The sequence below is a fragment of the Peromyscus californicus genome, unplaced genomic scaffold (genome assembly GCF_007827085.1).
Source record: "Peromyscus californicus insignis strain IS unplaced genomic scaffold, ASM782708v3 Scaffold_12__1_contigs__length_115047231, whole genome shotgun sequence".
NCBI lineage: Eukaryota > Metazoa > Chordata > Mammalia > Rodentia > Cricetidae > Peromyscus > Peromyscus californicus.
The window spans coordinates 77,784,702-77,807,633 of NW_026294413.1; the positions used below are offsets into that span (position 1 = coordinate 77,784,702).

At 43.7% G+C, this 22,932-nt stretch overlaps 1 protein-coding gene across 4 annotated transcripts in view; it reads left to right on the forward strand.

Annotated features, from left to right (window-relative positions):
• The window catches only part of Fermt2 (FERM domain containing kindlin 2), an 83,127-nt gene that overhangs the window by 54,661 nt on the left and 5,534 nt on the right, over positions 1-22,932 (forward strand). For 2 of the 4 annotated variants that reach the window (XM_052733446.1, XM_052733447.1), the window contains exons 4-13: positions 294-428; positions 9,730-9,762; positions 10,048-10,273; positions 10,542-10,644; positions 13,755-13,862; positions 17,653-17,790; positions 18,478-18,527; positions 19,773-19,897; positions 21,875-21,981; positions 22,105-22,326. In XM_052733446.1, the coding sequence (XP_052589406.1) occupies positions 294-428; positions 9,730-9,762; positions 10,048-10,273; positions 10,542-10,644; positions 13,755-13,862; positions 17,653-17,790; positions 18,478-18,527; positions 19,773-19,897; positions 21,875-21,981; positions 22,105-22,326 (1,247 nt within the window). The remainder of the gene's footprint in view (positions 1-293; positions 429-9,729; positions 9,763-10,047; positions 10,274-10,541; positions 10,645-13,754; positions 13,863-17,652; positions 17,791-18,477; positions 18,528-19,772; positions 19,898-21,874; positions 21,982-22,104; positions 22,327-22,932) is intronic. The other 2 variants (XM_052733448.1, XM_052733449.1) reach the window with 1 other exon arrangement.

The following is a 22,932-nucleotide window of genomic DNA, read 5'->3' on the forward strand; positions in this document are numbered from 1 at the left end:
TCATTCTGTGTCCTAGCAGGTTCTTGTCTGTCTGCTTTGACGTCATTCTGTTTGTTAGCTAATAGTGAGTTAAGAGTGCTTTGAGTAGATTTTTTTTCTCCAGTGCTGGAATGGAAGCCAGGGCTCTGTGTGGGCTAGCCAAGCATTCTCTTGCTGTAGTTTTTGGGGATTTTTAGCATGTCATCTATCACCCTTTCATGTGTTGGCCAGAATGCTGACACCCACATACACAGAAGGAAATAGATGAAGTAAACTCCCTGTGCTAACTTTTCATTTAATCCATTCCTTTACAGATATAAGACACCCTGAAGAACTTTCCCTCCTAAAAAAACCCAGAGATCCGACAAAGAAAAAAAAGAAGAAGCTAGATGACCAGTCTGAAGACGAGGCACTTGAGTTGGAAGGGCCGCTCATCACTCCCGGATCAGGTGAGACCCCGACTGCGCCAAGGCAGGACTCGCGTCAGGACCCCGAACTGGGTGTGTTTTCTTCAGGGCACGTGGGTCCTATAGGTTGGGAGAGTGGTCCAGGCCCCTTCAGCCTCTTTGCTCAGTCCCCTTAGTGCCATGAAGGTCCTCTCGTGTGCTGGTCATCAGCTGTCAATAATCGAGTCAATGAAGAAGAAACCTGGCTCTTTGCTCAGGTTTGAAAAGGATAGTTCCACATTTGGACTTCGTTCTCTGGTTGCAGAAATTGAAAGCTTTCTGATAGGTAGAGTGTGTGTGGCGGGGGTCTCTATTTTGTTGACACGTTAGTACCTAAAAACCTCACTTAATTACTTAAGACCTTTTCTGTGGTTTGCATATCTGGTCTCTTTGCATCCCTTTTTCTTTAGAAGTCATTCCTTTGAGAAGCGTGCTCACATTCCCACCCATTCCTTCCACAAACTGAATTAGGTATGGTGTACATCAGACAAGAAGGCAATGACTTGTCACTGGAAGACAGAGGTTACATAGTTCTTTAGTCTGAACACGGACATATCTGAGTCTCATGACTGCCACATTTCCACTGACCACCCATTACTTAGGATGGGTCTCTCCCTGCTGCATATGTCTGAACTCAGTTTACTGATGTAATTCATTCCTGGCCATTTAAATTCTAACAGAGTGATGATAGAAGCCAACAATTATGACGTACAAACCATGCATCTCTGTAATGGGCTTTACCTATGGAAACTGGATTCCCACCCCAGCCCTTTGAGGTAGATGTATAATTACCCACATTTTAAGGAGGGTGGAATTATGGCACAAGAAAGTTAGGAGAGTATTTTTTCCGTTAATATTCATACATTGGCTGTATTTTGAGAAATACAAACAAACAATGTACTTACTGCTCTTAAGTTGCTTATAGGCAGGCTATTGGGAAAACAGTTTTTATATTTAAAGAAGCTATACATAAATGTTAAATGAATTTAAAAACATGACAGGAATTCAGAGACCAATATTACTCATCTCAATTAGGGAATATTCAGTTTTGTGGGTTTAGAAATTTAGTTTGTGAATTGTTTGTTTGATTTGGTTGCGTTGTTTGTTTCAAGGCAGGTTTCTCTGTGTAGCTTTGGAGATTGTCCTGGAACTTGCTCTGTAGACCAAGCTAGCCTCAAACTCAGAGATCCACCTGCCTCTGCCTCCCAAGTGCTGGAATTAAAGGCATGAGCCACCACATCCCATTATTGTTTGTTTGATTTTTGAGACAAAGTCTCTATATAGACAAGGCTGTCCTTGAACTCACAGAGATCTGCCTGCCTCAGCCTCCTTAGTGCTAGGACTAAAAGTATTCCAGATACCAGATACCAGATACTAGATATAAAGCAAAGGACAGTCAGACTGCAACCCACAGAACCAGGGAGGCTACATAGCAGGGGGACCCTAAGATGACTGTGGCTTATAATAAGTTTTGATTTTACTCAATCACTGGGCAAGCCTCAGTGAAACATTTCACTATTAGGATAAGAATTTATACTGTATCAAGCTGATAATAGAATAAACAAACAAATAAATAGCATTCCAGAGATGAGAATTTTATTGTAAAGAAGTGGCGGAGCCAGGCGGTGGTGGCCCATGCCTTTAATCCCAGCACTCGGGGGACAGAGGCAGGCGGATCTCTGTGAGTTCGAGGCCAGCCTGGGCTATAGGAAAGGTGCAAAGCTACACAGAGAAACCCTGTCTCGAAAAAACAAAACAAAACAAGAAATGGCAGAAACAGACACAGATCGTCCTGGTAAAAGCAAGGTAAAGAGGTAGATAGCGCAGCTGAGCCAGTTCTTGGGGAAGAAGCCTCCGTGGTAGTTCAAAACCACAGTGGAGGGTGTGTAATGGCAACTTGATGAAGTCACTAGTATGTTACAGAGCAACTGGTTTCTGAATTAGTTGCAAAGAAAACATAGTTTAGAAAGATTATTGAATTTACTTCTAGTCACTTTGGAGAAGGAAATGGGTGGTAGCTCACACACAGTAAAAAAGAATAGTTGTGACATAATTTTTAAAAAGACGCCGGGCGGTGGTGGCGCACGCCTTTAATCCCAGCACTCGGGAGGCAGAGGCAGGCGGATCTCTGTGAGTTCGAGGCCAGCCTGGGCTACCAAGTGAGTCCCAGGAAAGGCGCAAAGCTACACAGAGAAACCCTGTCTCGAAAAACCAAAAAAAATAAAATAAAAAGACGTTTTGTTTCTCCTTCAGTGTTTCTGATGGAGGCCCTAAAACTCCTATATTAAAAGCCACCAAGGAGATCAGGACAAGAACAGGCACCTTCTAACCATACCTGAGTCTACGTTAATGAGGGAGCTTTTGGAAAGCCCCGAAGGATGGGACTGGTTATCCGAGAAACCAACTGTATGGTTAGAGGCTTGGCGCCTCCCGTACCTCCAAGACGTCTTGTGGAAGGGAAGGGGGCTGGAGGTTGAGTTAGCATTGTTACAGTAAGGAAATACCTGTGGCTGGTAGCTCATAAAACACATTTATTCAGCTGGTAGTGTAGTGGTTCAAATCGTGACGCAAACATGGTTAAAGATCTTGTGACTGATGACGTACATCACCGTGCATGAGGGAAGAGATGCCAGAGTAGAATTCAGGGGTTAGACTTTTGAAACAACCCCCTCAAGAGAGCGTCTCCAAATTCTACAAGGATCATCTCAGGTCCTTCTGAAGGCGGTGATCCAGTGACCTGAGTAGCAGTACTAGACCCTCTCTGAAGCATCTTGCTGCTTCGTAATGCTGCCACGTTGGGAACCAAACTTGACCCCTTTTGTCCCTGGAGGACAGTCACAAGATCACAACAAAACCATGGTGATACGCAGGAACCTTCAAAACCCAAAGGAAAGGGAGGCAGAGCTTCCAGGTCAGAACTTACTCAGGAGCTGTGAAGAGTGTTCGAGAGAAAAGGCGTAGATGCCACGTGATACGCCTCTTCCTTCTGCCTGTGCCTGAATAGACTCCTTTCGTTAGGAATTAGTGATGTAGCGAGAGTTTCCGAGTTCTCTTAGCCACTCTAGCAAATGATGAAGATGGGTGTAGGCACTCTGATCTAGAGCCAGGATCAGAGAGAAGCAAGCTCAGGTGAGCACATGGACTACACATGGCCCCAGAAGTCAGCCAGTGTTAACAGGTAACAGTGGAAGATCTCTTCCAACCAAAAGGAGGGATACTTTTGGGCCATGTAATGTCTTCAAAACAAATACATACATACTTTTTTCACTTTTTTTTTATGTAGGACTAAAAGCCCTCTAGTGTGTTTCTGCTGGCCAGAGTTCTGAATCCTTTTATGTAAGTGGGGGGGGGGGGGGGGGGACATATGTGCAGTGCCCAAAGATGCCAGACCACTGTCAGATCTCCTGAACCTGGGGTTACAGCTGGTTGTGAACCACCCTGCGTGGGTGCCAGGAACAGAACCCTGGTGCCCTGCAAGAGCAGAGCAGTAAGAGTTCGTAAGGACTGAGATATCTCCCCAGTCGCCAAAGTCCAGATTTTTACATCTCTTTCTTCACAGTCCTTTGTAATTACTGATCCTCAGTTAACTCAGCAAGCTGGCTTTGTTTTTCAGTTGAGTGGGGCCTTGCTATGTAGACCATGCTGATCTCACACATATAGCAGCCTACAGGCCTGCGCCACCGCACCAGCTAGGAAGTTGTTTTAGCTTTTTTTAAAAAAAAATCGTATCCCCAGAACTATTAACTTAGCTATCCTAGGCCCTGCACCTCTGCATTTGTATTTTCCAGCTTTATTCCAACAACTAAACTGGCTTGAGTAGTTCAGTGGGTGTACAAGGTCATTTGTTTTGTTGGTTTTTCTTGGGGGGGCGGTGGGGTTTCACTCTAACTTAGAACTCATGATCTGCTCCTCCTGGCTCACTTTCGACTAGTTCCTTTCCACTCCGACTGCATCTGCTCTTTATTTTTGGACTGTGTGTCATTCTTCAGTTCTTCCCTCAGGTCTGACTCTCAGACAGCTGAGTGTCCTAAGAACACTACTGGACAGCTTTACGAGAGACCTTTTTAAAAAGGTTTTTTTTTTTCATTTTGATATTTATGTATTTAATTAATTTTATGTGTGTGGGTGTTTTACATGCATGTGTGTTTGTACAGGGCTCACAGAGGCCAGAAGAGGCTGTCAGAGCCTCTAGAACTGGTGTTAGAGGCAGTTGTGGGCTGCCATGTGTATGCTGGGGATCTACCTGGGTCCTCTGGAAGAGCAGTGTTACCCACTGAGCCCTCTCTGTGGCCCGTTCAGGAGATCTTTTTTAAGAAAGGAAAACCAAGCCGGGCGGTGGTAGCGCACGCCTTTAATCCCAGCACTCGGGAGGCAGCGGCAGGCAGATCTCTGTGAGTTCGAGGCCAGCCTGGGCTACAGAATGAGTTCCAGGACAGCCAAGGCCACACAGAGAAACCCAAATCCAAAAAAAAAAAAAGAAAGAAAGAAAGAAAGAAAGGAAAAACCAGAGTTGTGTTGAAAGGTTGCTGCTGCTGTTGAGGGCCACGTTCCTTGAGCGACTCACTTTCCCAAACAGGACATGCAATGCTAATGTTTACCTCTAGCCTCAGTTCTGACTAACAGGTAGCATGACAAATTCAGGCTGAGTCAGTTGCCTGGGCTCAGACACCGAGGAAAGAGAGAGCCAAGGTTTGTTGGAGCCATCCTGAGCTCTGACTATCTAGCCACATGCCCCTCCCCCGCCCTTACTGAGGACACAGAGACCCTGAATTTTAGCAGTGTTCCAGTAGCCAAAGGCCAGAATCTAGCTTTTACTGATTATTTTTTCAACTTTGATTACTTTAAAGAAAAAGAAATAAACTTCAGTTCCTTAAGGAATCTCCACTGTCCACTGTGTGTATTAATCAGAACAGTTTGAGGTCATCCACGTAGAAACTGCAGCATGGAAGATCTTGTCCGTCTGGGTGAGTCGAGTGAGCTTTCTAGCCCAGAAACCAACGGTGACTCCAGGGGTCATAGGAATTCTAAGACACACGATTGTTTCAGTTATCCAGAAGTGGCTAGAAATAGATTCTGAGTGTGAGAAAGACAAGAAAACCTTGTTTATGTAGTTAGTAGCGGAATGGGAAGCACAGGGTAATGGGAAGCACAGGGTACTGTTAGCGTGGATTATTACTTAGGCTCTTTTTTCCTCCTACTCCCCAATTATGCTAATAGTGACAGACTAGGAAAGCTGGCTGAGCTGATGCAAAACAGCTCGTTTTTTACTGATGCTTAGGCTTTGGGTTATGATTAAACCATGGTAATTTAGACTGATATTCCCGTTAGAAGATGCTCTGGTAGAGAAATGGGTGGTAAACGAAATCATAAAGAAGCCCTCCAGGATCTTCCTCCGCCTAGATGTCTGGTGTGTAACAGCTAACATGTAGCTATGTATAATCAATTCAATTAGGTCATTTTTATTAAGACTGTATATGTATATAACCCGTATCTGTCAGAGTCTGCTCTGTCTGGCCAACACACTATAAATTCTAACAGCTACACTGTCCTGCTTGTCATGAATTCAGTATGTTGCCAGAGTTTATCTCAAACTCTGCACCATCCTTTGCCTTGGACCCCTGAGTGCTGGGATCAGCAGCTCTGCACTACCACACCAGACTGACTGCAATTTTTCAAAGAAAGAACACTTTCTGCAGTGTGGTCATGATTTTCAAAGAAACTTAATATCAGAATGCATTATACAAGTGGAAATTATCTTACTAGAAACTTCAGTGGTGATGCAGGCCTTTAATCCCAGCAGTCAGGAGGCAGAAATGGGCGGATCTCTGTAAATTTGAGGCCAGCCTGGTGTACAGAGTGAGTTTCAGGATAGCCAGGGCTACACAGAGAAATCTTGTCTTAAACAAACAAACAAATTCTTCTTGAAAATAAAATGAGAAGGCATCTAGGAAAAGAAAAAAGTCTAGGATCAACATTAATATAGAATATAATAAATATTCTACTTCACTTTATTAGGAAAATTATCTACATAGGATGCAATTTTTTTTCCTAACTGGATCTTGACCATTTTAAATATCAAAATATTTTAAACCTATTCTTTAAAGAACAAAAGCTATATGTATACACACACACACGCACACACATACACACACACACACACACACACACACACACACTAAATATTCAAATATTAAAGGCTCAAATTTTCTTCAATTTGTTTTTTCCAACTAAAGTGGGATTATATATATTGTGTTTCCTTCCATCAGTAATATGTTCTAATGAGCCTTGTATTTTCTATTACAGAAGTCATACTCTGAATATTAATTTCATTATAATAAACTCAAATAATACAGAAAATAAGCTAAGGCAGTGCTGAAGGTTCCTTTTAAACTTATTCTTTGGCTGTTCCCTCATATTCTTCTTTTTATAATCCAGTGTGTGTGTGTGTGTGTGTGTGTGTGTGTGTGTGTGTGTGTGTGTGTGTGTGTGAACACGCCATGGAAACCAGAAGAAGGTGTTGGATCCCTGGAGCTGATGTTACAGGCGGTTGTGAGCTGCCTGCCTGACATGGGTGCTGGAAGTGACCTCGGCTCCTGAAGAGCAGCAGATGTCCCCGCAGCCATCTCCGCAGGCCCCCAAGAATTAGCCATTTCTTGACGACTGTATTGCAACAGCTTGGACTTCAGCTTGTCGGTGCCCTTTTCTCCCTGCTTTCCTTCCTCCTTCCCTCCCTTCCTTCCTTCCTTCTCTTTCTTTTCTATTGTGACGAGGCCTCACTCTACAGCCCTGGCTAGCGTGGGACTCCCTGTGTAGCCCTCCAGCTCACAGAGAAAGACTCTAATATATACTGCATTGATTTTTTTTTCACTGACTAATATTTTGGTGCTTTTTCTGTGGCAAAGCAGAGAGTTCTTCCAAGCCCTTGTAAATGCTCTCAAAAGTTCCTATACACAAAAACGGTATTTATCTGTTCTCTACCTGTGTGGTGTTTTACCACATAGTTGCTGTAGTTCACATTCCCATCGATAGTATATGAATACACCCTTTTCATCCATTCTTCCCAGTGTTGAGTATTGTCAATCTTTATACATTTTTTACCATTTTGACAAATAGTATCTCAGAGTTACTTTATTTCCCATTTCCTGGACAGATGCTATAAACACTGGGATGGTAGAATGGTATTGTATTAGCCATTAGCTCTTCTTAGTCTATTGATTTTTCACATGCCTAGACTGTTCCTTCTTATTTATGTTTTGGCCTTTAGTGATACTACCCTTATGTTGGAGAGTCTCACTGCACATCAGCATTTTGTCTGTGGTCATTTTCCTGTGTCCTAACAGCAGCAGCCCTCCAAAGAGCCACGTGCGGCTTTTATTATCTGGGGCCAGCTGTGCGTAGTAGCCCAGAATATAGTGCTCTCTGGACGATTTTCCTTTTGAACTCTTGGTTTAGTTTTTAAGTTTTCTCTCCATATTTTGTTGCTGACTAAATTTGTTACTTCATCTTACTCTGATTCCTGCTGAAATAGATAGAAAAGCAGGCAAATAGGAAAACAAGTTAGGCTTGGCCCTTGAGCTGGCCCTGAAGGAATTTAAACTATGCCTACCCTCTGACCCAGCGGCGCAGCTAGAGTTGGGAAATAAGTCCAAAGCTATTCACTGAAGCTTCGCTTGCCTCACCACCGAGATTCTGAGCGATCAGACAGACATGGGTTGGGAGTGGTTTGGGTTGTACTTCATGAAGCAGTGTGCAAGCAACCAAGCCCAGCTAGTTTCCGGCATGGCCCCACAGCTTGCTGGCTCTTGACCGCGAACAAGCCTTTTAGCCTTTGTGCCCCAGTTTTGTTCCTCAGGGTGAAAATAGATTTGTTGGGACACTAGATGAGTTGTTAACCCGTGGTATCCTTATGACGGATAGGAACTATGATATGTAAAATGCAGACTGTAGGAGATTGAGAGTGGGCTCTATTAACTTACTTTCTGTGTTGGAAAATTTGTAGAGTCATCGATTTTAACTTTACTCAGCTCTAAATAATTCTAGTACATCACATTAGGAAAAAATGTCAGTATTCTGACATTCTTAGTGAAAGGTTTATTCAACAAATGGTTTTGTTTTTGTTTTTGATTTTTCCAGACAGAATTTCTCTGTGTAACAGCCCTGGCTGTCCTGGAACTCGCTTTGTAGACCAGGCTAGCCTCGAACTCACGGAGATTCACTTGCCTCTGCCTCCCAAGTGCTGGGATTAAAGGCATGTGCCACCACTGCCCGGTTCAAATGTTTTTGTTTTTGTTTTAAGTAAACAGGTTTCTGCCTATTAGTTAATATTCTCCCATACTGCATTTATATGTACTCCCTTAGCAGAATCACTGTCTGCCCAGATGAGCTGGGGACATGATTTCTGCCTTTGGTAAGTATGGACACAATACCCGTCCACAGTACCATGGTTTCAAGTTTGACAATGACTCCCCTGGACAACAGTGCCTCAGGACTGACTATGTCCAGTGTCTCCTTTAAAGGCTGAAACAGGTTCATACCTCCTCTCTGTGTCTCATAGCATCCAATCGACAGGTTGTTTAAGCACAACCCAGGACACAGGGATATCAGATCAGATATGGCTGGCTGACAGTATCCACTTCCGTTCAGTGACAGTCCTTCTGTTACACTGTGTCTTCTTACACTGTGTGTGCACAGGAGTGGGAGGAAGGAGGATTCCTAAGCATAGTCTTCAGTTAGATAGCTGGGGAGAGTGGGTTAACCCTCTTCTTTCCACATCCAGTAACAATGTAACAGCAATTGCACATTCTCTTTCATAGCCAGAGGATGAGTCAGGAGGATTGCCCTAAGTTGGAGGCCAGCCTGGACCACCATGTGAGACCCTGTCTCAGAAAACAGGACAGGACCTGTTTTAGGACAGAGTTAAGGCATGTTTTTGATACCCTTAATTCTGTTATTCTAGTGAAAGAGTATGTGTTGTATCATTAGCCAGTGTGTTTTCTTTGTGCAGCCTCTAGTGTGTGCGCAGCCCCGTCATACTGAGGGGTCCTTAGAGAAATGAGGTGACGCCTCTGACTTGAGTGCAGCTGCACAGAAACCAAATCACGGGAGGCCTGATGAAAGCCCAGCTTCGTTGTGCGCTGGACAAAATAGTGTTGTGTTTATGTTGAAGCTCCCGGAGCTTAATACGCTTACTCAGGATTCACAGTTGGGGCGAATCTGTTTCCCTTTTCCCGTTTCCTCTCCATTCTTTGTCTTCTGGTGTTGACTTTCCTTTGCCTTCTCAATTCCTTTCTTTCCTTTCCTATAGGCATCGATGTTCTTTACATTGGCCCTCTGAAAGGTGAGCCTCACCACAGCCACACACACAAGTGTCAGTCTGTGCGCTTCAGCTACAGCCTTATTTCCTAGTTCCTCAGAGTCTCTGCCAATTCAATCACATCACGGCTTTGGTACTGCGTGTTCTGTTGTTCGAGCGGAGTTACTTTGTGTTTTGAGGCAGGTAGCTAATGTGCTGAGCTCTCCTTCCAGATTGAAGCTTGTGGCTCACTGTGCTTCCTGCCGTAGTGTATGTCCTTGAGCTAAGAGTCCAAGCCCCCCCTCACAGCCGCCTCTTCTCACTTACTAGGAAGCATATACTCAAGCCCCGGACTTTACAGTAAAACAATGACCCCCACTTACGACGCTCATGACGGAAGCCCCTTGTCACCGACTTCTGCCTGGTTTGGTGACAGTGCCCTGTCAGAAGGCAATCCCGGGATACTTGCCGTCAGTCAGCCGGTAACATCACCAGAAATACTGGCAAAGATGTTCAAGCCTCAAGCTCTTCTTGATAAAGCAAAAACCAACCAAGGGTAAGTGTTTTTATTTTTTTTGAGACAGGGTGTCTATGTGTAGCCCTGGCTGTCCTGGAACTCTATGTAGACCAGGCTAGCCCCAAATTCACAGAGATCTGCCTGTCTCTGCCTCCCAAGGGCTGGGATTTAAAAAGGCATACATCCCCAGGCCTGGCCAAGGGTAAGTTCTGGAGACCAGGCATGAGCACAAATGTACCTGGTCGGGGGAGTGTTTGGCTGATGGTGTTGGCCTTGCTCAGTGCTCTTCTCCAATGCGTCTATCCAGGTGGCTGGATTCCTCGAGATCGCTGATGGAACAAGATGTGAAGGAGAATGAGGCCTTGCTGCTCCGATTCAAGTACTACAGCTTTTTTGATTTGAACCCAAAGGTACCAAGGATCTAGAGGGATCTTTTCTGCCTCTCTTTCCCTTCTCATTTGAGCGTTAAGAAACTGTAGCAAGTTTTGAATAATATTTTAAAACCCAGACCTGAAGGCAAAGGTGTTTGTATTCTGAGTAAATCTGGTATTTTCCTAGGTTGGGAGCATGGTTGAGTTTTGTTTTTTTTTTTTTCTTTTGATAAGGCAATCACATTTTCTTTAATGTGTTTCAAAGGTACTAGTTGGTTTTTTTTTTTTTAAATTTAACATCTGCAATTATATTTTAAGGTAAAGAATAGTTTCTGAAAAATTATTCTTTGTATTATTGGGGGGGTTGTTTTTGTTTATTTATTTTTATTATTTTATTTATTTATTTATTTATTTTGGTTTTTCGAGACAGGGTCTCTCTGTAGCTTTGCGCCTTTCCTGGAACTCACTTGGTAGTCCAGGCTGGCCTTGAACTCACAGAGATCCGCCTGGCTCTGCCTCCCGAGTGCTGGGATTAAAGGCGTGCGCCACCACCGCCCGGCTATTTTTGGTTTTTTGAGACAGGGTTTCTCTGTGTAGTCCTGGCTGTCCTGAAACTCGCTCTGTAGACCAGGCTGGCCTGGAACTCAGAGATCTGCCTGCCTCTGCCTCCTGAGTACTGGGATTAAAGGTGTGTGCCACCAAGCTGGGCTTTGTATTGTTTTATTGTCTCCTTTTTATCCTCCTAATAGCTAACCAGTGTTACTTGATTTCTGTGCTGGGTGAGTCTGCTGTGCTCTAACTTCACTTTTTAACTTTGCTGTGAAAATCTGTAGTTGGTTTTTCCCAAGAGCAGGGGCACAGTCTTTAGGGGACAACCTGTCCAGGCCCCCTGTATCTCCTTCATGTCTGAATTGTACTCTGTCTAGAGCAGTGGTTCTCAACCTTCCTAATGCTGTGACCCTCTAATACAGTTCCTCATGTTGTGGTGACCCCAACCATAAAATCATTTTGTTGCTACTTCATAACTGTAATTTTGCTACTGTTATGAATCATAATGTAAATACCGGTTTTCCAATGGTCGTAGACCACCCTTGTGAAAGGGTTGTCTAAACCCCAGAGGGGTCAGGACCTACAGGTTGAGAACCACTAATCTAGTGTCTTATCTTTTATTCATTATGTGTGAACATAATTTTATATATATATATATATGTGTGTGTATATATATATATATGGTTTTTTTTTTTTTCCGAGACAGGGTTTCTCTGTGTAGTTTTGGTGCCTGTCCTGGATCTCACTCTGTAGACCAGGCTGGCCTCGAATTCACAGAGATCCACCTGGCTCTGCCTCCCAAATGCTGGGATTAAAGGCATGCGCCACCACTGCCTGGTCATAATTCTTTACATAACATATATACAGCAAATTGTAGCAATAAAACAGTAAAAATGTATTTTCAGGCAACATCATATCTACTTTTGGTTGTAGGTTGGGGAGTGGAATGTTTGGTTAACATTTTAAGAGAGTGTTTTCTTTTTGCCAATATAATTAAATGGACAGTCTAAAGACACAGATACACATATTTTCCAAAAGTGTGTCTGTACTGTCTGTTTTGGATATTTAAAATAGCTCTTCTTCCCAAGGGTCTACCTCTTTGGGTGTTCCTCCTCTGTGAGCAAAGTATTTCCCAAATTAATTTGCTCACTGGGTTCTTTTGTGACAACTCAGAATAACAATGTTAAAAGCAATCTGTATTTGTATCTTGTTTTAATTCTTTCCAACTAGATTTCTCTTTTTTTCCCCTCTTCTTCCCTCTCTTTATCTGGTGTTTGCTTTTTGAGGCAGAATCCAGCCATTCTGCATAGGCTGCTCAGACTTAATATGAAACTCAGGCTGGCCTCAGACCATTTTTTGTTTCGTTTTTTGTTTTTGTTTTTGTTTTTGTTTTCGAGACAGGGTTTCTCTGTGTAGCTTTGCGCCTTTCCTGGATCTCGTGCTGTAGACCAGGCTGGCCTCGAACTCACAGAAATCTGCCTGCCTCTGCCTCCCAAGTGCTGGGATTAAAGGCATGTGCCACCACCGCCCTGCACAGTACCCATTTTTGCGGGGTTTATCATCTTTGTTTTTGAGACCAGACCTCACTCTGCAGCCTGGTCTGGCCTAGAAACCAAGGATCCTCCTCCTTTAGCTTCCCAAGGGCCAGCAGAACAGTCATGGGCTACCACATCCTTCTTCAAGCTAGATTTCTTCCATTGAAACTGCAACAGTTGTTACATGGACCCCCTTTTTTTCCCTTCAGTGCTAGAGATCAAATCTTCTCTCATGCTAGGCAACCCCTTCTACCTACTGGGCTACATCCCTGGGTAATTTTCTTGTCAAATTTTATGTCATTTTTGAATGGAAAATTACATGTATCTATAGTCATAGCTAACACTAATAGATCTCTTCCTTTTTTAGAATTAACCATTTTGATAATAAAAAGTTGAAAAAAGTGACATACTCACTTTTTGTCATGCTTTAAACATGAGTTTTAACTGGGTTTCGTGGCACAAGCTTTGAATGGCCACACCTAAGAGGCAGAGGCAAGCAGATCTCTGAATTCAAAGTTAGTTAGTTAGTCTAGACAGCAAGTTAAGGCCAACCAGGGGCTACATAGTGAGACCCTTGTCTCAAAAAGGTGGAGAAGGGGCACTAGAGAAGTGGATTACTGGTTAAGAGCGCTTGCAGAGGACCTGGGTTCTCAGCACCCACATGGTAGCTTACAACCATCCATAACTCCAGTTCCAGGGACCCAATAGGCACCAGGCATGCATGTAGTATACACATGTACACAAGAGCAAAACCCTCATAAAATACAATAATTTTATTTAAAAAGAGAGGCTATTTTAAGACTTACTATTTTAAAATTTAGGTGTATGTGAGCACAGGTGCCCATAGAGGCCAGAGGTATCAGAACTCCGTGGGATCTGGAATTACAAGCAATTCTGAGCCATCTTACATGGGTGCTAGGAACTGAACTCCGTTCCTCTGCAATAGCAGTAAGGACTCTTTAACGGCTGAGCCATCTCTCCAGCCTCAAAAGTGGAGATTGAACATTGAGAACTTTGCGGTATTGAAGTCTTTATATTAAAGCCCGTATTTCCTTCATTCTGCAGTATGATGCTATCAGAATCAATCAGCTTTATGAGCAGGCCAAGTGGGCTCTTCTGCTGGAAGAGATTGAATGCACCGAAGAAGAGATGATGATGTTTGCAGCCTTGCAGGTAATGAAGACAGTGGATGATCCTTACTGGGAAAGAGGAGAGTGGTGTCGTTATACAGGCTTTTGATAGCATTCTTTGCTATGTAGACAGTGGTGTGTGTGGCTGGCAGAATGGCCCAGCAAGCAGATGCTTTCTGCCAACCATGGTACCCACGTTTGGTATTCAGGACCTACTTGGTAGAAGGAGAGAACCAACTCCCAAAAATCCTCTGAGGCTGGGCACATTGGTGCACACCTTTAGTCCCAGCCCTGGGGAGGCAGAGGCAGGTGGTTGTCTGTGAATCTAGGGCAGCTAGGGCTGCAGGGTGAGACTTGGCTTTTCAGTGCTGTCCTCTCACCGCATGTGCACACACACAAACACACACACACACACACACACACACACACACACACACGGCACATGCATGCACACACACACACTCACACTCTCAATAAATGAACATTTTTAAACATTGAAAGTGGACATTTACGAAAGTGAAACAAACATGGTTAGGATTAGTTCTTCTTCTTTTGGTTTTTCTAGACAGGGTTTCTCTGTGTAGTTTTGATGGCTATCCTGGAACTCACTCTGTAGACCAGGCTGACCTCAAACTCACAGAGATCTACCTGCCTCCCGAGTGCTGGTATTAAAGATTGCACCACCACAGCCCAGCTAATGATTATTTTTGTTGTTGTTTTAAAATATTTAAGAATTGGGCCTGGAGAGATGGCTCAGAGGGTAAGAGCACTGGCTGCTCTTCCAGAGGTCCTGAGTTCAATTCCCAGCAACCACATGGTGGCTCACAACTATCTTTAGTGAGATGTGGTGCCCTCTTCTAGTGTGCAGGGATACATGCAGGCAGAACATTGTATATATAATAAATAAATAAATCTTAAATATACATATATATGTATTGAAGAATCAGTGATACTTTGGTTACTTTCCTGTATCTTGTGGAAAAATTAGTCTTTTCCCTCCCAAGGATAGTAACTTGAAGTTAACTCAGTTTTCTCTTAGAAGTAAAGTACTAATGATAGTAAATTGATGATAGGGCACATTGCACACTGGCTGTGTCAGAAATAACACCTTTAAATAATGAGAGTTGAAGAGACTAGAATAAACATAAATGTTTTTACAGTATTAATTATTAAGTATAAAGCTAATGTTTCTTTAGTATTTTTACAAATGTAGACCTTGGATACCACATGCTTCAGAATTATAGTGGTACTTACTAAAAAATTAATTGCCCACTCCCGTTACTGAAATGGCTTTAGCTAATCAGTGTTCTTAGAAGCAGTGAGATCCATTGTCACCAGATGAAATCTTTCAGATTTCAGTGTGTCTGAGTGGGGCTTTGGCAAGTATTCCTGGGCTGGGCTGGGATTCTAGTCTTCCCTAAGGTCCCAGTGCAATTGACAATCTTTAAATAGAAGCCCTCAGTGAAGAAGCTCTCACTATGAAGATTTTTTTTTACTTCTTTTCTCGGAACACAAAAATGCTGTCAGACTTCCAAATGCACCAAAGCACCAGAAAGTTCAGTTATAACCCAGGATCACTGTTGGAAAGCAGAAGGCACATGGCAAGTCCTTGCTGGTGGGCAGGCGGGTGAATTCATCAGCTATTCCAGAGAATTAACTAGGCAGCTGGTTAAGATTCTTACAGTTTCCGGGTCGTTTTGACTGTCTGGAGAATTTCCTGAACTAAATCTCGGCACAGTTTCCTGGGAGTCTCCCACTTGAGTGACTCTTTAAATGTATCTTTCACCCTCTGGACGCAGACTCTGGCATCTTCTGTTGGAAGTTTTGCCAAAAGCAAGAACAAGTCATGTAAAATATATCTGAAAAACCATAGGTTTTAATTTTATAACAGTGTTAGTTTATCATTTTGTTGTTGTTTTGGTATTGTGCTAGGGACTGAGCCCAAAGTCTTGCACATGCTAACTCAGCGTGTGCCACTGAGTTATATCCCAGCAAACCTTAGATTCTATTCCCAGTAATCGAAGGGCCTCAAAGCATAGCCCTCTTGGACCATTTTAATAGATAGATAGATAGATAGATAGATAGATAGATAGATAGATAGATAGATAGATAGAGATAATAAATCTATATATAATATGGGGGAGGCAGGAAGGGAGGGAGTTTTGAAGTGCAAATCCAAAAGACTGACCTACAGACTTTTGGAGCCATCTTGGTAAGAAGAAGACAGACTCTTGTCCTTCCCCATGTGACCACACTGACTGGAGCTCAGGTTTCTGCTCTTCACCATTGAGAAGAAAGTATGGTGAGGAGCCTGTGGCCCACACATTGAGCTGCTCTGTCTCTGGGGCACCCAGATCCAAAGCAGGCTTACTCTATAGCAAAAAGAAAGAAAATAATTTGGAATGAACTGGATAAAAAAATAAAGTTGCAAAGTTAATAAGATAGTAACAGGGCGTTTTGTATCAGTATCAGTCACAGTGCTTTGAAAAATGGCAGATTTCAAGCTAAGCCATGGAGTTTTGAGCCAAGATCTCTGGGGTGACGGGGTAGGGAATGGAGTGAGAGGCCTGTGTTTTTAACCAGCCTTCCACATGATTCTTAATAGTCTCTCAACATTGAGGCCATCCCTGGCAGTCTCTGCCTGTCTTGTTCTTAGTGGTTATCACAGAAGTTTCTGTCACCGCAAAGATCTCATGTTTGCCCAACTTGAAGGTGTAACCATTTACTACTGAGTCCATGCATTGAGTGTTCCCACAGATAGATTTTACAGGTAAATGGATCCTTCAGAAGTTCAGAGCCTCTTCTTATGCTGTGAAAGGCAGCTAATGAGAGTTACACCAGATTCTGTTGATCTCTCCACAAAATCTCTCAGGCTTGACATCAAAACCTAATAGATTTTTAATATCCCGAGTCACCAAGTGCGTTTAAAAACAACTATTTTATACTTTAGAAAATTCTGTACCCAAGACTGTTTCCTAGCAAGATAGAAGGGCTGTCTGGTTGTACTCACACACTCTGCTCACATATATGAACAGAGCTTCTTATTTCTAGATAGCTGAGGCTATGAAGCCCAGAAAACAGAACTGGGAAAGTGGAGCTAGCTTCCAGTTCTCCTGAAGTTACAATGGCAGTACTTTTCTCCTGAGTGATTAGGACTGTGGGCCAGTGAGGGTTCGTTTTCTCCAGGGGTAGAATACAAGCGGTGAGTTCATCCCTACAGAAGTGCATGGCCTGAGCCCTCATGGGATGTGCATCTGTACAAGGCCCTGTTCTAGGCACAAGGAAATCAACCACCCAACAACAAAACAACCCAAATTCACTAGTGTTAATGTAGTAGCAGACCTATAAATCCCCTTCACACCAAGGGAGGCAGAAACAGAATAACATTGTGTCTACAGGTACTGGGCTCATTTTGGATAAGTCTTTCTGAGCAGGGCTGTCACACGGATCCCAGGTGCCATGGCCCTTGCTTTTAATCCTTCCGGTTTCAGGACACTTTGCTTACTTTGATGTGTTCAGGAGTTTTGCGGTTTGTCTGTGCTCATGTGCATGCAGTGTCTGTGGGCACCAGAAGAGGGCGCTGGATCCCCTGGACCTGCAGTTACGGAAGGCTGTGAGCTGCCGCCTGGGTGCTAGAACTCAAAGGAGTTCACTGTACCAGCAGCAGCCAGTGCTGTTAGGCACTGAGCCTCCAGCCCTCCACCCTCCTTCCCTGACAATTTGTCCTTGCAAATCAGATTAAAAAACAGCTAATGTAGAGTCAGGTAGTAATTTCATCTACCCCTGTTCTGCTGCCGAACAGTCATTTCAACAGCATGTTCTTGTGGTTTCAGTATCATATCAATAAGCTGTCAATCATGACGTCAGAAAATCATTTAAATAACAGTGACAGAGACGTTGATGAAGTTGGCGCTGCCCTTTCTGACCTGGAGATCACCTTGGAAGGCGGGAAAGCATCCACAATTCTGGTGGTAAGGTGGATCTCTAGCTGATGAGTGACGTTAGTTGAGGCTTGCCTGTTTGTGGGTTTTCCATTCCCGGAGAAGGCCTCTGGAAGGGGGAGAAAGTGGTCAGAGTCGGTCATGGATTTTCAGAGAAGGTTTTTGTGGTGGGAGGATCCACCCAGGGCCTGGCTCCACCCCATCCCTGAGGAAACAGTGTTACCAGCTCCTCGGGCCTCCCACACTGAAGCTGTCTCTAAACACTTGTTCTGCAAGTGGAGGGAAGGCGGTTCTGCAGGGGAGAGCAACGTCAAGTTGTGTTAGGTAGTCTGCTTAATTGATAAACTAAAGGAGAAGGAGCCTCACAATAGCTTAAAAGCTGCCTATTTTTAAAGCTAAGGAATGAGTTCTTGCTGAAGAAACATTTTTCTTAGTGCATCATGATTTACAGTATTTCCATGTGTGGCTGTAAACCATTTCGGCTGTATTTAGAAGCAAGAATACATTCTTGGGAGTTGTACAGATGTCATTTTGTTCAAATTCTTATTAACTTTGTTTAATATTTGAAAATGCCTTTATAACAAGACCATGTAATATGATCATATCATTTATGTCTTTAACAGCTGTATTTTGCATACTAAATAAGCAGTTTTTAAAATCAGATACCAAACTAATTGTAAAAGATTAAGAAAAATATTATTTTAATTCTTTACCTAGGGTGACATTACTTCAATTCCAGAACTCGCTGACTATATTAAAGTTTTCAAGTAAGTATGAAAGTGGGGGAGATTTCAAATGTCAGTAAGAGCTGTCAGTTTATAGTCATGTTCACATTTAAGTTTACAGTAACTTGGTCAGTTATTTGTAAAACAAATCTGTAAGATTTACCAATTAGATGAACACTTAAAATTAAGATATTCATGTTCACTAAACTAAAACCACAATAATCATTGTTTTATTTGATCTTAAAATCATCGAGGCTGGGAGCTGGAAAGATGGCTCAGTGGTTAAGAGCACTGACTGCTCCTCCAAAGGTCATGAGTTCAGTTCCCAGCAACCACATGGTGACTCACAACCACCTGTAATGAGATCTGGTGCCCTCTTCTGGCCTGCAGGGACACATGCAGGCAGAATGCTGTATACATAATAAATAAATTTTTAAAAATATATATTAAAAAAAATCATCGAGGCTGATTGTATCATAGTTGGTGGTAGTGGCTGGCCCCACTGTGCTTCGTGAGAAGTGGCAAACGGTGTCCTGTGAATGCCAGTGTTATGTCCTTGCTCAGAGCTCCAGACTCCATTGGCTTATGTTCATGTGCTGCTGGACCCTTTCCTGTAAAGTCTCAGTAAATTTTTCTAGACTTTTAAGCAGTCTACTTGTAATCCTCAAAATTGAGAACTGAGCAGTAAGGCAGTTGAGATGGAGATGTGGTGCCGACTGTCTGCTTTCCTACTGTATGCTCTGGGAAACCGTTGCGGTCTAGAGTTTTCCAAGGCTGAAAATACTGTAGCTCACAGTCTGGAACGCTTCTGCAGTAAGGGCAAGATTTCAAAAGTCTCTATATCTAGCCTCTTCCCTTTTCCATGCTTTCCGGCTGCCTGTGCCTTGATCTATGTGTGGCTCTGGTGTGGTGTGTGTGTCCATGTCAGGCTGACTCCTCTCCCACTGCAGTCATGCCCAGTACATCACATGACGCAGAGGCCTCAGCAGCAATAATGCTATGGACACCACTGCCTCTGCAGAGTGTGGGTGGACATGGACCTTTCCACATGGACACCTTTAAGTGAGAAGTGTGGGGCTGTGGGCCCTCTACCTCCTCGCTGTTTGGACTCCCGGTCTACTGGAATAGACTGAGGAGGCACACCAGGAAAAAACTGGCCAAAGGCAGATGATTTCAGCACTGTAAAGTTGGCCTCGTGTTTTTCAGCACTGAGAAATTTAACTGCTAAAACAGTCCTGACGAAGGTACTTCAGAGTGGTTTTTGTCTCAATTTTGTTTGTTCTCCAGGCCTAAAAAGCTGACTTTGAAAGGGTACAAGCAGTACTGGTGCACATTCAAAGACACGTCCATCTCCTGCTATAAGAGCCGAGAAGAGTCCAGTGGTACACCTGCTCACCAGATGAACCTCAAAGGTAGGGGAGCCTCATGGGACCTGTCAGTCCGGTACTCAATAAACTTCACTGGGGGGGGGGGGCACTTCGCGCTCTCTTTACACCTTTGGGGTCTTTGCGGTGATTTTGATTCTCCAGTTTGTGTATTAAGTTGCATGTGGATAATTTGTTGTGATCTCTGGGCAGACCCGAGCTCAAGTACACCACGTTTACCTCACTCGGCAAGTGCATTTGTGATGCCTTTTTTTCTCGCCTTTTTTTCTCATCTTGAGCATCAGGAACATTCGGGTCCCTCACCTGCAACCTCGTGGGTCTCACGTCTGTATTTCTTGTCTCGCCCTTCATCATTGGCAGGCATCCTGCTTGCCCTTCACACCTGTTTGCCCAGTCTCCCTCTTCCTCATCCAGTTCTTCTCTCTTTACTTTGCTCTACCCAACTCCTGAGGCAAGCCCAGGATGGCCCTGTTAGGTGTCTAGCTGCCAGCTGGAGTTTCCTGTTGCCTTGTCTTATTGAAAGTGGGCTGAGAAGTAGGAGCTGAAACTTGAGGCATGGGCCTCCTCACTGAGCACCTGCAGCCCGGGCCACTCTTCAGTGAGGGCTCAGCTGATAGCTCTGCTTCTTTATTGATTGTTTTTAAAGCTTCATCTCATTTTTAAGTGTGCGTGTGTGTATATACAGTGGCCTGAGTAGTCTAGAAGAGGGTATCAAATCCACCGGAGCTGGAATAAGAGGCAGTTGTGAGGTGGGACCTGAACTCCTGTCCTTCTTTAACTGCTGAGCCAGGCCTCCTCCAGACGCTAGCTGCATCTTTTATTCATTCAGGCTTATAGCTGGAGCTAGAGCTTCGTTTACCATTTTGGTGGCCTCTGTCGCTTCTTCGTTTCTTTCTCCTGGCTCAGGTAGAAGGAGATTTACTCTCCATCTGGGGACCAGAAGTTCCGTCCAGTGGTAGAGTGTGTGTCTGGTATGTGTGAGACTCTGGGTTCTGTCCCCAGCACCTTTTGGAAGTCACTGCCAGTTTGGGCGGTGACAGTTTAGAAGGGAGCGTGGGAAGGAGGTGGTGATACAAAGTTGCTGCTCTCTGTCCTTCCGTGAGGGTGTGAGTGTCATGGTGTAAATGGGATCTGGCTCAAGATGTAAGGAGGGATCCTAGTAGAGTTCACTTGTGAAGCATGTGCTGGGAATGTGCGAAAGGCCCTGGGTTCCATCTGAACACCAAAGTAAATAAAATAAATCTGCAGGAGGCCTGCAGAGCAAAGACTGTGCGTGCGCGCCTGCGTGCATGCGTGCCTGCGCGCCTGCGTGCCTGCGCTGGCTGGTGGGAAGAGCCTTCCAAGCAGACACTCCATGCTGGTGCGGTTGAGCAGAAAAGGCGATATATATGGAGGTTGGAATAGAACAGGGTTTAGGGAAAGAATAGTTAAAATGTCGAGAATGGGTCAAGGGAAATCTGTGCTAAATCCTCATGAATGGTAAATGCATGAATGGTAAATGCAACCACTTAGCATGGTTAGCTGTAATCCGAGAAGAAAAGACTGCCTGGTTCAGGTTTTGATTTTTTTTTAAGGGCTAGTTACAGAGTTACTAACTCTAAATCACCTCGAGAACCCAGTCAGATTATGTCTGTTTTAATTTTATTATACAACTTACCCCTTGTTTGAAACGTTCTACAAAAGGACTGTTTGTATGTAGTAGTGTTCCTGGAAAGAAGAGAGAACTGTTTACGTAAAGTACCCTTTCCTTTACTAATTTAAACATTACTTGGAGGCCAAGGCGACCGTTTGGATTCTTATAGTTCATGAATGTCTGTATTTCTGAATCCTCGGCTCTAGATTGTCATTTGAGTACCAAAGCGACATCAAGTGACCTTCTACCGTATGGAGGTGCTCTTAAAATGCTGTGGCAGAATTCATCATAGTAAAACATCACAAAATGAGGCTATTTTATTGACTCAGGATTTCCTTTGTGCACTTTTACAATTAAACTTATTATTACAGGATGTGAAGTTACCCCAGATGTAAACATTTCAGGCCAAAAATTTAACATCAAACTCCTAATTCCGGTTGCAGAGGGCATGAACGAAATTTGGCTTCGTTGTGATAGTGTAAGTTTTCCAATTAAACCTCACTTTTCTCTGACTCCCATGTGAGTTGGCCAGCTGTCCTACACTCTGTACCTAGGTCCCGAGCACTGTGTGGCTTCATCCCTCAGCGTTTCTTTTCAACAGGAGAAGCAGTATGCACACTGGATGGCGGCCTGCAGATTAGCTTCCAAAGGCAAGACCATGGCAGACAGTTCTTACAACTTAGAGGTTCAGAACATTCTCTCCTTCCTGAAGATGCAACATCTGAACCCAGATCCCCAGCTGATCCCAGAGCAGATCACAACCGACATCAACCCCGAGTGTCTGGTGTCCCCTCGCTACCTAAAAAAGTATAAGAACAAACAGGTATTTCCTTGTACTTAATTTGCCGGCTCTCTAATTGTGTGCACGTGCTTTCAATGCGGTTTCTCCTCTTAAATAAACGCTGCCAGCTTTGGTAGACTATAAAACAGGAAATGGGGGCCTAGGTCAGTTTAAACTGGTTGTTAATCTTGTACAAAGTTAACAGGGTAGACGCTGGCGAGCAGCGCCCAGAGCTTGTTTACTCTACACAACCCACAGAGAGCTCTCTCCAAGGACCTTCAAGAACTGAAATGGCCTGATTCTTTGGTTCCCTATGGAAACAAGACAAAAAAGCCCAGTCAGCACTTCCCCCAAAGTATCTTTGAAACTTGTGTTTGCTGAGGTAGATTAACCAGCTTTTAGAAATACAATGTTATGTGGTAAAGATAGTTGTCCATCACTGTCTTAACACTAACAAAATCTTACACAGAGTTACAAAGTTTGATGAATTTTAACTTAAAATTCATGGCCTTTGTCCACTCTCTTTGGAATTCCTGTCCTGGAAATTAATTCCATAAAAGGTTTGCTATTCAGGAAAATGGCACTTTGGTACATCACGAAAGGTCCTTTGAAGGGGAATTTGACCTGAGAGCCCCCAGAATTCTCTAC